The sequence below is a fragment of the Muscardinus avellanarius genome, assembly GCF_963383645.1.
Source record: "Muscardinus avellanarius genome assembly, chromosome: 2".
Taxonomy (NCBI): domain Eukaryota; kingdom Metazoa; phylum Chordata; class Mammalia; order Rodentia; family Gliridae; genus Muscardinus; species Muscardinus avellanarius.
The window spans coordinates 116757445-116772036 of record NC_137787.1 but is presented as its reverse complement, the minus strand read 5'-3'; the positions used below and the strand labels follow the sequence as shown (position 1 = coordinate 116772036).

The following is a 14592-nucleotide window of genomic DNA, read 5'->3' as shown; positions in this document are numbered from 1 at the left end:
TTCATGTTAGGATAGATTTTTTCTGAAAAATAAATAAATGTAAAAAAAAAAAAGAACCCATTTGCTAGAGTCATCTGAGTATTGTAGTTTTCCTTTGTAGAAATCGGTATGTTTTTTGGGCAGCATCACTTAAAAAAATATGTAAACATGAACTGTTTTAGCTATTGGACTCTGCTGCCACCTACTGTTACACTGCCCTCAGTTATTTTAAATTTGAGACCATAAAAATAGACATCTTGCTGGCTTCCTTCACTATGTCTGCCCTGAGCTTATTCCTGCTGACTCAGAAAACTGGCAGGTTGCTTGTGAAAAGGCTTTTGCCACCTTCTTTCCCAATGTCAAGAACTAGGTGGCATTCATGCTTGTCCTCATGAAAGTAAACTCAAGTTTAAGGGCTTAAGTCAGTTCAGTTGGCTCACCACCTGTGACAAGTGGGCAAGTTAGTTCTCATGACTTCATCTTTTATGAGATCCTACTGTCTCAGCCTCCCAAATGCTGAGATTATAAGTGTGTGCCACTATGCCCAACTCTCTACTTTGTTTTGAAACAGGGTCTCACTAGTTGCTCAGACTATCCTCTAGAACCGGAGACCTTCCTGTCTCAACCTCCCAAGTAGGATTCTCAGTATATCACCATGTCCAGCTCCCAGCTGTTGTTTTTTTGCAGCACTGGGGATGGAATTCAGGGGCATTCTACTTCCAAGCTACACCCCCAGGCCTATTTCTTATTCATTTTGAAACAGGGTCTCACTTAGTTGCAAAGGGCCTAAGTAGCTAAGGCTGGCTGCAAACCCAGATCCTCCTGTCTCAGTCTCCCAAATGCTATCCCATTCTATCAGTAACTTTTAACTGTTTGCATTGTCTTTGGATGTACAATATTTTTTTATTTTTTAGAGTTTGTTTATTCTTTTGTTGCCTGTGCCTTTGAAATAATATCCAAGAAATCATTACCAATTTCAATGTTGTGAAGTTTTATGATTATAAGTATGTGTCACCATGCCCGGCCTCCCAGCTGTTTATTTATGGTTCAAATTATGAATACAACCCAGAGTGATGATTTAATCCATGCTAGTCCACCAAAAACTAATTTACCACTACTGGCAAAACCAAAACATGGTACATGCTTGTAATCCCAGCATTCAGGAGGCCGAGACAGGAGGATCGTGGCTCAAGGACAGCCTCAGCTACTTAGTGAGACCCTGTTTCAAAATAAAGAATAGGGCTGGGGGTGATGCTTGGAGGCAGAATGCCTGAGTTCCAGCCCCAGTATTGAAAATGAAAACAAAATAAAAACCACACACACACACATAAGACATTTCTAAATTTGTAATAACATGTAAATACAGAAAAGAATTTGTATCCTAAACTACCTCCTTACTTCCAATTTCAGTCACCTCAGGTAGAAATCTAAAACACCCTTGTGTTTTCATGAGCATGACCACCATACAGATGGGTCAAGGAGGCCTGGTGATCTTTATTCAGTGGTGATTTTAGAAGGTTTTTTTGGGGGGGTCTTGGAACCCAAAGGGCTTTTCTACTTCCAGGCTATACTCCCAGGACCTATTTTATACTTTATTTGGAAACAGGGTCTCACTAAGTTACTGAGAGCCTCTAAGTAGCTGAAGCTGGCTTCGCGCCTGTATGATCCTCCTGTCTCAGCCTCCTAAGTGCTGGGATTACAAGCGTGCGCCACCATGCCCGGCTTCAGTGGTGATTTAAAAAAGGCTGTAGTTTAGTTCTTTAAGCCTGCAGTGAATGGAAAAGAAACAAGAAACCAGGACAAAGGTAGCATATGTCCAGCCACTGCAGGCTGCTCTTCATCCTTTATTTCAGTCAGCGCAGTCAGTGCAGGCCTCTTTCCCAGAGTCCATTCATAGTGACACCTCACGGCACTAGTAAAGTACCATCAGTCCTTATGATGACACTGCACACTGTGTTTAAAGGCGTGACACACGCTATGCACTCAGGATTTCCGAATGCTCCTTGCTTTGTCTTTTCTGCTTCGGCCTTGCCTTCGAGTTTTCCCTAAACTTTCAGTGGTTGCAGTCTTCTGTACTTCTTTTACACTGGATATGGGCTGTTTGAAAACTATTTCATCATCGTTATCATCATCCATTTCAGCCACTTCAGACTTTCTTTTCTCCAAATATGTTGGTGTGCAAACTGGTGTGGGACCCTGGAACCAACAAGCGCAAGATCATAACTCATAAACCTGAAATGGCTATCAGAAATGACCTCACCCAAAATTATCCCTCCCTTTAGTTTTTACAAGTTGTGCTTCCGTCTTTTTGTGATGCAACTGCAGATAACAAAGGACTGAGGAGCCTATCAAGTTTAGCACAGAGACTCAGGAATTAGAGTATGCTCAATTAGTTTTAGATAAAAGGCTGCGAACTTACAGGCTAAGGCCCTACTGAAAATGTCACAAGATTAAGCTGGGCGTGATGGCGCTCACTTGTAATCTCAGTACTTAGAAGGCTGAGACTGAGAGGACTGCAGGTTCACAGTCATCCTCAAGTACAGACTGGCCTCTTAGTGAGACCTTTTAAAAATAAAGAATAGCCGGGTGTGGTGGCACACACTTATAATCCCCATGCTTGGGAGGCTGAGACAGGAGGATTGCATGGGTTCGAAGCCAGCCTCAGCTACTTAGTGAGGCTCTTGGCAACTTAGTGAGACCCTGTTTTCAAATAAAATATAAAAGAGCCAGGCGTGGTGGTGCACGCTTGTAATCCCAGCATTTGGGAGGCTGAGATCGGAGGATCGCATTTTGTGGACAGCCTCAGCTACCAAGTGAGACCCTGTTTCAAAATAAAGAATAAAAAATTAGGCAGGAAGTGTAGCTCAGAGGTTGAATGCCCCTGAGTTCCATCCTCAAACCCGCCAAAAAAAAAAAAAAAAAAAAAAAAAAAAAAAAAAAGGCTGGGGTATAGCTCAGAGGCAGAATTCCTCTGAGTTCTACCTCCAGTACTGCAAAAAACAAAAACACCCAAAAAACAGAATAAAAAAAAAAAATCAGAGGTAAGTTGGGTGTGGTGGCACATGCTTGTAATCCCAGCATTTGGGAGGCTGAGACCGGAGGATCACGGACAGCCTCAGTTACTTAGTGAGGCCCAGTTTCAAATTAAAGAATAAAAACTAGGGCAGGGGGTGTAGCTCAGAGGTCGAATGCCCCCCCAGGTTCCATCCCCACACCCGAAAAAAAAAAAAAAAAATCAGAGGTAGAATACCCCTGAAAAATCAGAGGTGGAATACCCCTGATTTCTATCCCCAGTACTGAAGAAGTCAAGAGATTAATTTTGAAATCTTAGCAAAATGACCCATAGAAATTAGTTTTTTTCCTTGAAATGATTTCTATAACTCCTGGTTCCAGAATTACCTGGCTACCCACAGATTTCTCGGGAGTGTCTTCTGAAATCTTTTTCTTCTTTGAAATCTTTTTCTTCTTAGCAGGTATGTCTGAAACCTCTTTTTTCTTACTAGGTAAAACCTTGAAATAAGATATAAAAATTTAAATTTGCATATTTATCAGCTATAGTTGTCTTAAATATACCTTGTAATTTCTCTATTATCTGGCATATAATATAAGTAAATAAAAATTTTACCTGAGTAGTTGTAGTAGCTTTTTTTTTTTTGGATGGTACTAGGGATTGAATCTAGGGGCACTGTACTTCCAAGTTACACTCCCAAGCTATAATTTATTTTGAAACAAGGTCTTGCTAGGTTGATGGATTCACTACTTGTTGAGGCTGTCCTTGACCTGTGATCCTTCAGATCCTCCAGTCTCAGCCTTCCAAGTACTAGAATTACAGGGGTGAGCCACCTCACCTGGCTGGCTAGAGCTGAATAAAGTGTTTGAGACACTTCCCACCTTCTTGGTAAAATTTCAAATAAAGACGTTATAAAATCTGGCACTGTAGGCCATCCTGATTAGTTTAGCGTTGTGGTCATGAAGCCAGCCTGCTTTTCCACTAAAAGAACAGAATACAAGAAAAAAGAGAGCTTGCATGCTTCCCCCCCCCCCCCAGTACTGGGGATGGAACCCAGGGGCATTCCACCTCTGAACTACAACCCCAACCCTGTTTTTTAATTTTTAAGTAGCTAAAGCTGTCTGTGAACCACGATCCTCCTGTCTCAGCCTCCCAAATGCTAGTATCACAAGTGTGTAACACCATGCCCGGCTTTTTTTTTTGATGGTACTAGAGATCGAATTGAGTAGTACTCTAGCACTAAGCCATATCCCCAGCTTATAAAATTTATTTTTATTTTGAGACAGAATCTCACTAAGTTACTCAAGCTGGGTTTGAATTTGCAAGTCTCTGCCTCAGCCTTCCAAGTACTGGGATTATTGGAGTGTGCCACCATGCCTGGTTTATATGCCTATTTTTAAGCATGGCTGTCCAACTCCCAAATGGTTCACAAGTACCAGGGCCAATGGCCTTGATTTCATGTTCCAGTACCTTTTTTTTTTTTGCAGTACTAGGGATAAAACCCAGGGGCATTTGACATTTGAGCTATACCCCCTGCCCTATTTTTTATTCTTTATTTTGAAACGGGGTCTCACTGAGTTGCAAAGCGCCTCACTAAGTAGCTGAGGTCATCCAGGAACCGCGATCCTCCCGTTTCAGCCGCCCACATGCTGGGATTACAATCGTGCGCCACCACGCCTGGCTACTAGTGCTTTTAAAAACTGTGACTGTGTCAAGCGTGGTGGTGCATGCATGTAATCCCAATACTTGGGAAGCTGAGATAAGAGGATTGCAGGTTGGAGGACAGCTTCAGCAAATAGCCTTTCATCAACCTAGTGAGGCCCTGTTCCAAAAAAAAAAAAAAAAAAAAAAGAAGAGATTGTGATTATGCTGTTTGGCAAAATAGGATAGATCAGTTTTGCTTCTGGATAAAGTTAAAAGACCTAACAAATTTGGGACTAGATGCTATTTCTCCATATCTAATTAGTTTTTTTTTTTTGTTTTGGTGAAAACCCATCTATCTCCAGGTTACACTCCCAGACCTATTTTTATATTTTTATTTGGAAACAGGGTCTCTTAAGCCAGCACAGCTGGCTTCGAACCTGCGTGATCCTCCCGTCTCCGCCTCCCAAGCACGGGGATTACAAACGTGCACTACCACGTCCGGCTTCTAATTAGTTTTTGAAAATATACTAGTGGGGCATGGTGGCACATGCTTGTAATCACAGCATTTGGGAGGATCATGGTTCGTGTCAGCCTCAGTTACTTAGTAAGGCCCTTTGCAACTCAGTGAGACCCTGTTTCAAAAAAAAAAAAAAAAAGTAGGGCTTGGGGTGTAACTCAGAGGTAGAATGCCTCTGGGGTTCCATCCCAGGTACTGCAAAAAAAAAAAAAAAAAAAAAAAAAAATCAAAGAAACTGACAAAAGGTTTTATGGAAGACTAAAAACAATGTCTGAGTTGGGCCTGGTGATGCATGCTTGTAATCTCAGTACTTGTTAGGCTGAGACAGAAGGATTGCAAGGTTTGCGGCGAGTCTCAGCTACTTAGTGAAATCCTCTGAGATTTAGTCAGGAAAAGAAGGAAGACCACTGATGCTAGCTAGCCACATACTTGCTTTGTGAAAGAAAAGCCCGACAGGTCTCCTTACTGTGACAGGAGGAAAGACTCAGCAGGGCCTTCTTACTGTTATTTTCTCACAAGTGAGGAAGTCAGAACTGGATTCACATCTGTGCTAACTCATCTTCATGTCTGTAGTTTGCTGTATTTCAACCTCTGCACATTTAAACCATAGAAATGATGCTCACTGGCTAATTCTGATGTGTGTCTGTATATTTTTCGAACTTAACATGAATTTGGGTGTGGTGGTGCTCTTTCATGGTCTGCTTGGGTAACTGAGTGAGACTCTCAAAACAAAAAAACAGCTGGAGATGTAGCTTAGTGGTGCAGTGTGTCCTTAGCACAAGTGAGGCAATCAATCTCCAGCATAGCAAGAAGAAATAAAAAACCCACAAAACCTAAAACATTGCCTGGATACTTACCAATGAAGGAAAGTCATAATCGATTCCTTTTTTAGCTAATTTCCTCCGGAGTAATTTTTCTTTCTTTTTGAATCGCTCTTCCATCCGTATCTTTTGTATCAATGTCCGTTTGCGATTATACCGTTTCACTGCTGGATGTGATGACTTATGAAATGGAGTATTCCAGCCTTTAAAAAGTTCTTTATGTACCTTTTCTGGTGGCATAAAATGACCTATTTTTAAAAAGCAAAATACTTTTCAACTGAGCAGGAAAGGATTTTTGGCATTTCCCTAGTGTAATTTTTCACATCATAATGCGATGATATGGCTTATCTTGCATTAGAGCAATAGATAACTCTACCCTAATGAGGTTGGTTAATGCTTTTGGGCACAAATGCTACAGTTTGAACCCTTTCTGTTATATCCCACAAAGGACATGCAGCATAGCACAGAGCTTGCAAATCCTTCCTACCGTGCCCAAGTGGTAGCTCTGTCAGCCTAGGGAAGGCACAATGTGGTGGCTCTGCGTGCCACTTTTGTGGGATGAATCCTCATCTGCTGGTGCAGCTCCTCTACTGCTTAGGGATTTTCTTGTGTGAAAGAGCGGGAGTCAAGGTCATTCTGAAATGGGATTCTCAACAGCTCTCAGGATAAATTCTTCTCTGAGCTATACCCCTAGCCCTGTTTATTTTGAATCAGGATCTTGCTAAGTTGCTGAGGCTGGTCTCAAACCTGTGATCCTCTTGTCTAAGTCTTTCAAGTACTGGGATGATAGGCATGCACCACCATGCCTGGCTCTTAGCATAAATTCTAAACTCTGAGTTTTATTGCCTTCAAGAATCTGACCTACAGGCTGTCTTCATTTCTGCTCACATTCCCTCACAAGGAAATCCTGTTAGTCAGCTCTGGTTTGGTATCTGCTATACCAATACCCTCAGTCTTCACTCCCTTCACCTGGCTCAATATTTAATCTCCAGGTTTCAACTCCAATGCTATCTCCTGCAAGAAGACTCTTTCCCATGCATCCCCCCAAAGTAACTTGCCCAATTCTATTTCAGCGTAAAAACTAATCTCACACTGGAAATTTTAAAATTCCAAACAGCACCTGCAGCTGGGTATGGTGGTGCATGTGTGATCCTAAATACTTGAGAGGCTAAGACAAGAAAACAGAATGTTCAAGACCAACCTCAGCAACTTAGTGAGACCCTCAACAAAGCAAGAACCTATTAAGAGAAAACAGACTAAAAACAACAAACAGCATCTGCCTGGAAAGTACACTTGAATACTTGTACCAATCCTTAAGACAATCACCACAGTGGCACATCTGAGCAGCCAAGCAATTGGCCTTTATCAGTCACCCACTAGGAGACAGCAACATGAGTACTTACACACCAAGAGTCTTTCACCAAAGAGGTAGTTGTTCATTGTTTCAGCAACTATCTTGGCCACATCCTCAGACTCAAACTCCACAAAGGCAAAGCCTCTGCTATTTCCAGTCTGTAATGAAAAACCCACCAAAGTAGAACAATCAAACAAGCCATCAAACTCTAAAGATGCCAGTAAACAATGGTGCCTTATCAATAATTTTATGATAATTTTAATTTTATGATACTTCTAATTTGTGTACTTTAGGAGACTGTTTTGGAGAAAAAAAGATCTGAAATAGTTTAAACATGCAGCTGATTTTCAGGTACTCCTGGTATTTTGGTTATGTAAGTATGTGCTTATTATGGCTAGAATTTATTTAGTAGCAATGCCCCACTGTATAAAGGAAATCTGGCAGACCCTCACAACCCTGTAGTCATTTAATTGGCAGTCTTATTAAGCTGTCCTAGAACCTATCTCTTCCTATCTTATAGCCTCCCAAACACTGGGATTACAGCCATGCATCACTATACCCAGCTAATTCCCACTTTACATGTAAACAAAAACTACCCTCCCTCCCCGCTGTGTAACCAGGCTATCCAAAAAACACTGTTCATTTTCTTTTTCTTTCTTTTTTGCGGTACTGAGGTGAAACCTAGGAGCATTCTACCTCTGAGCGACACCCCTAGCTCTATTTTTTATTTTATTTTTTGCAGGTCTGGGGATGGAACCCAGAGGCATTTGACCTCCAAGCTATACCTCTTGCCCTATTTTTTATTCTTTATTTTGAAATAGGGTCTCACTAAGTTGCAGAGGGCCTCACTAAGTAGCTGAGGCTGTCTGCAAACCATGATCCTCCGGTCTCAGCCTCCCGAATGCTGGAATTACAAGCATGTGCCACCACGCCCAGCCTATTTTTTATTCTTTATTTTGAAACAGAGTCTCAATGCATTGCAAAGGGCCTAAGTAATTGAAATTGTCCATGAACTGCGATCCTCCTGTCTCATCCACCCAAATACTGGGATCACAAGTGTGCACAACCACGCTCAATCCTGTTCATTTTCATTTATCAACAATTGGCCATTTTCTTAGGACCAAAGAGACAGCACCAACGACTCTGAAATGCACTTCACAAGTCCCTAATCTCTGTGCCACCTCCTAAGTAGTTTTGCATACCTATCTCAGTAGTAAGTGTGAGTTATAGAATTCAAACTCCTAGGGTTGGATCCTGGCTTTGACACTTACTTGGGAAAGTAATTGGTTAAGCCTCAAGTTTTTACTCCATAAAATGAGGATAATCATCATTCTCATGGAGTTGCTACGAAAACATCAATACTCTTTAAAAGCTCAATAAGTTGTCATGTACTGCTAGGCCCAAAGACACATGCAGCTACTCAGAAGGCTGAAGTAAGATTACTGTGAGTTTGAGGGAAGCCTGGGCAACTGAGAAGAACCTGTCTTAAAAAAAATAAATAAATAAAACGGGCTGGGTAGCTCTGTGTTAAAGTAATCCTGGATTCAATTATGAATACTCAATGTTATTGGTATTTTGTTATCTTGAATTTTTTGGTATAGGTAAGAAAATTGGTAGGTTGTGATAGTGCATGCTTGTAACCCCAGTCCATGGGAGGATCACAGGTTTGAGACCAGTCTGGGCAACCTAGTGATACTGTTTCAACATAATGCCCCTGGTTTCAAACTCCAGGATAAAAAAAATCCAAATGCATGGCTTAACAAAGTAGAGAAGGCTGATTTCTAGTACCAGTTGTATCTCTTTAGAGGAATGCTTAGATTTTTACAACTCAGTTATTTATTTACTTATTTACCTATTTTTTTCTGCAGTACTGGGGATGGAACCCAGGGGCATTGTACCTCTGAGCTACACCCCCAGCCAGATTTTTTATTTTGAAACAGGGTCTGAGCTGCTAAGTAGCTGAGGCTGTCCACCAACCAGGATCCTCCTGTCTCAGCCTCCCAAATGCTGAGATTACAAGTGTGCGCCACCCTGCCCGACACAACTCGCTTATTTGTAACAAGGATTTTAATAAAAATTATGACCTTCAGATGGCTAAAAATCCATTTATCTCAACTCTGTAGTAAAGGAAAAGATAATAAAATCCAAGACACTTTCAACCCAACTTTGTACCACCACTGCAAACATGTTATATAAAAAAAAACAAGGGGCTGGGATGTAGTTCAGTGGCGACACGCTAGTTTTGCAAGTGCAATACTCTGGGTTTGATCTCCAGTGTTCAAAAGACAAACAAAAACAAAAACAAAAAACAACTCAAAAAATAAAACACCCCTCCCCTCACCATGTACCTTTAGGCAGCAAGTCTAGAATATTGCAAACACCAAGCAAATAATCTGGAGTGGGGTGGGCAAGGCTAGACTACACAACAGAGCAGGACATAGTAAACTTTAGTGTATCTCCATAACAAGTGAGCATTCTATACAACAAATGGCTTACCCCCTTCCAAAGTTAACATTAAATACCCAGTACTTGGGAGGCTGAGTCAGGACGATCCAGGTTCCAGTACAGTCTCAGCAACCTAGTGAGACTCCATTAAAAAGCGAAGGAAATAAAAGGATCAAGGCTGTAGATCTGAAAGAGAATGCCTCTGGGTTCAAATCCCAGTACTACTTCCCCTCCCCACAAAGTTAAAAAAAAAGTGTAATATCAAGAAAGCAATAAGTCCAATATAGTGGCGCATGCCTGTAATGCCAGGCATGTGAAAGGAGGACCACAGGTTCAAAGCCACAGCAACTCAGTGAGACCCTGTTTCAAAAATAAACAAGGGCTGGAAGTGTAGCTCAGAAACAGAACACCCCCGATTTTAATCATCAGCATACCACCCTCTGGGGGGAAAACAAAACAAAACAAACAAACAAAAAAAACCGAAAACAAATAAGATGTGTAGGTAGGCTGAAAAGTTATTACTAAGTGCAATAACTAAATATTTTTAGGAAACTGGCAGTTTTTTTCTTCTTTTGTACTGAGGATTGAACTCAGTTCTACCTCCCCAGTCCTATTTATTTATTTAGAAACAAGGTCTAAATTCTTTCGGGCCTTGCAATTCTCCTGTCTCAGCCTCCAAAGTAATAAGATTACAGGTAGATTACGCCTGTAATGAAATTAGCGTTTTCTTAAAAAATTCTTTTAGAGATTACAAAACTAAAGGAAAAGGAGAAATGATAAAACTCGTCTATGGTCATACTAGTAGCTGTAGAGCCAAGCCTCAAACTTAGGTAGTCCAACTTCAGAATCCTTTAATCATACAGTATTATAGAGATGTCTCTACCAGAGTCTAATACAAGATGGACCTGACTTCGAACTGAAGTTCATTTACTCATGGGCTGTAGTTCCTTTGACAGGAACATAAATTTGAGGATCCAGGGCAATTACTTTTTTTTTTTTTTCAGGTCTAGGGATGGAACCCAGGGGCAGTTGACCTTCGAGCTACAACCCTTGCCCTAATTTTTTTTATTCTTTATTTTGAAATCGGGTCTGAGTTGCAGAGGGCTTGACTAAGTAGCTGAGGCTGTCCGCGAACCGCCAACCTCTAGTCTCAGCCTCCCGAATGCTGGGATTACAAGCATGCGCCACCATGCCCCGCTCTGGGCAATTACTTTAGTAAAACATTTAGAATAACGCTGATTTTACTCTTGATGCTTTTTCAGGGTCTTAAACTTCACCCATCCTCCTTTTTGGAGCAAAGTCTGATAAGCAATATTTTGCAAATTTATTTTATAAGCTGCCAAGGATGATATATATTTGAAAACCAAAACAAGCAATGGAATTTGGCTTACAAAAATCTTACCCTTTTACTTCTGGATAGTCTGAGTTTTTTAATAGCTCCAAACTGGCAAAAATACGCCTTGATCTGGGTTTCATGAAGTGTTGGAGGTAGGTGGCCTACATAAATTACTCCAGGGGTAAGTTTTTCTTGCTTCTTTTGCTGAAAACAAAGAGCAAATAAGGAGGCAATTTTGAAACACAAAAATCACATTGCAATTAAACTTTCAAACCTTCCATCAGAAGGTCCAAGAACCTATCCTCTATCTCTACTTTTCCTGACAATCATTTAAGGATGGGCCGCTTGACTCATCCTTATGAGGTCAGGCTAGCTTCACATCCCAGCACCGTGTGCTCCAGCTGTATGTTGAGTCAGTTAAGCAAGTAAATCTTTGATCATGTCAAATTAAGTCTTCTGCTTGACGAACTCCTTTAAATTTTCTTTTGTGGTACTGGGGGTTGGCCGCAGCGGCGTTTTACCTGGGAGATACTCCCAGCCCTACTCTATTATTTTTATTTACCTACCTATGTATGTACCTATTTGCGGTACTGGGGATGGAACCCAGGGGCATTCCATCTCCGAGCTACACTCTCTTCTCGGTTTTTTATTCTTTATTTTGAAACAGGGTTTCACTGAGTTGCAAAGGGCCTAAGCAGTAGCTGAGGCTGCCCGCGAACCCGAATCTTCCTGTCTCAGCCTCCCAAATGCTGGGATTACAAGCCTGTGCCACCACACCCGGCTTACTATTTTAATTTGAAACAGGGTCTTACTATGTTGCTGAGGCTGTTCTGGAACCTGCGATCCTCCTATCTCAACCTAAGCATTGGGATCACAGGCGTGGGCCATCACGCCCGTCTCCTTCACGTTTCAACAGTCACTATTCACTCCGACCTAACCGAACCAACTTCTAGAAGCATGCTATCCCCCGCCACGCAGAACTCTCGGGTCTCAGCCACGAGAACTCGGGTTTCACTGCGTGGATGGGTCTACGACGGGGCTGATCGTCCCTTCCCGCGGAGCTCTTCCGGTCTTGCAGGCACACACGAAGGCCGACGGGCCGTGGCCCGCAGACCTCGCCCCGGCCGGACGGCGCACACGCTCACCTGAAGGACGCGCTGGCGCACTTGCAACACCTCCTTCCGAAACTGCTCGTCCTGCTTCGGGTTCAGAGACAGAGCCGGCCCTGCCGGGCCAGTGGGCGCCGCCATGTTTAGGCTCCACGCGGCAGGCCGGAAGCGGAAGTGCGGAGAGGCGCCGGAAGCGGAAGCGCGGGGAGAGTCGGGGCGGCGAGCTCGGACGCCCCCTGTCGGCCGCGCCACTAACGGTGTAGGCAGAGGCCCAGAGCAAAACGGCTTATGTGGTACTGTGGATTGAGCCCAGGAGAGCTCTGCCGCTAGGGTACATCCACAGCCCTTTGTATTTTGAGACAAGGTCTTGAGTTCCCAGTTTGGACTTGATTTTGCCAATCTCTTGCCACATCCTCCTAAATACCTGGGATTACTGGCTCATCAACCAGCCCGTTTAAGAGCATAACAACCACCACCACCACCAACAACACACTTTTTTATAGCCAGGCGTGGTGATGCAAGTTTGTAATACCAGTACTTGAGAGACTGAGACTAGACTGAAGGATCGCAGATTCGCGGCCAGTCTCAACTACTTAGGCCCTCTACAAGTTAGCGAGACCCTGTTTCAAAATTAAAGAATAAAAAAAGGAGGGCTGGGGGGGCTACCTCCAAATTACACCCCAGCCCCTTTTACTTTTTGTGGTGGTACTGGGGGGGTGGAACCCAGAGGCTTTCTACCTCCGGGCTATACTCCCAGACCTTTTTAAAAAATATTTTATTTGGAAACGGGGTCTCACTAAGTTGCTGAAAGCCTCACTCAGTAGCTGAGGCTGGCTTCGAACCGTGCTATCCTCCTGTCTCAGCCTCCCAAGCACGGGGATTACAAGCGTGTGTCACCATGCTCGGCGCCCCCTTTACTTTTTGAGACAGAGCCTTGTTCAGTTGCTGAGGGCCTCATTATTTTGTGGAGGCTGGCATTGAACTTCTAATCCTCCAGTCTTAAGTCTCCCAAGTACTGGAATTACAGAGAATGTGCCAACGCACCCAGTCTGATTTGGAAGAATATTTGTTTTGACGCTGGGCCTGGTGGTGCACGCTTGTAATCTCAGTACGTGGGAGGATAGGACAGGAGGTTTGCAGGTTCACGGCCAGCCTCAGCTACTTCATGAGGCCCTCTGTAATTTAGACTGTTTCAAAATAACAGATAAAAATTAGGGCTGGGATGTAGTTTGGAGGTAGAATGCCCCTGGGTTCTAACCCCAGTAACCGCCCCCCCCCCAAAAAAAAAATATTTGTTTTGAGGTGGCATGAGAGGCATATTGCAGAATTTAAAAAATGATTTCGGCCGGGTGTGGTGGCACACGCTTGTAATCCCCGCGCTTGGGAGGCAGAGACAGGAGGATCGCGCAGGTTCAGAGCCAGCGTCGCTGGCTTAAGAGACCCTGTTTCCAAATAAAAAATATAAAATAGGTCTGGGAGTGTAGCCCGGGAGTAGAAGGGCTTCCAGGAGCCCCAGTACCACCAAAAAAAAAAAAAAAAAAAAAAAAGATGATTTTGATCCCAGCCTTCAGGAGGCTGAGACTGGAGGATCGCGGTTCACAGACAGCCTCCACTACTTAGTGAGGCTCTCTGCAACTTAGTGAGACCCTGTTTCAAAATAAAGAATAAAAAATAGGGCAGGGGATGTAGCTCGGAGGTCAAATGCCCCTGGGTTCCATCCCCAGACCCACACACACATAAAAAAATTTCGGATTTGTATGAAGTCAGTTAACATATAAAGAGTTCTAAGACCTTGTTTGGAAGGTAATAAATCTCAATAAATGCTAGTTCCTATTTACTAGTTTCATTTTTTCAACAAAATAACCAAACCAAACCAAAAAATCCTATCTTTGAAGGTTTAGTTGCTAAAACGAATGTTTATCTAGCCTGTCATGAAGTAAAAGTGTAGGTGCATTGTACCTCTAAGCTATACCCCCAACCCTTCTTTACTTTTCATTTTGAAATGGGGTCTTGCTAAATTGCTGAGGCTGGCCTCAAACCTGTGATCTTCCTGTCTATGTCTCCCAAGTACTGGGGTTACAGGTGTGAGCTCATGCATGGCTCAGATATCTAAAAGTTTAGTACCTCTGTCAAATGATAGAATGCTGTAACAACAGTATTTAAGATCAGGTATTTGGAGCCCAGCAACACTAAATCGTACAGGCCCTTAGGCAAGTCACTTAATTTGTTACCATAGTTACTGTATTTATCAGATAACCTGACTGTAACGGGACTTCACATGGAGATAATAAAGTCTGGCATATAGCCAGCACTCCTTTATCACTTCATTGAGAATAACCATTCTTGTACCAGTATTGGGAAGAGGCTTCAAAATGTA

General features: G+C 42.7%; 1 protein-coding gene across 1 annotated transcript; it reads right to left on the bottom strand.

Moving 5' to 3' along the window:
• Positions 1-1962: 1962 nt before the first annotated feature.
• On the bottom strand, positions 1963-12356 carry NIFK (nucleolar protein interacting with the FHA domain of MKI67; the record flags this gene model as incomplete). Its single annotated transcript, XM_080689409.1, has 6 exons — positions 1963-2175; positions 3379-3489; positions 6008-6219; positions 7375-7483; positions 11173-11310; positions 12252-12356. 6 exons carry the CDS (start codon positions 12354-12356, stop codon positions 1963-1965), a joined length of 888 nt encoding a protein of 295 aa, XP_080545535.1.
• Between the last annotated feature and the right edge of the window lie 2236 nt (positions 12357-14592).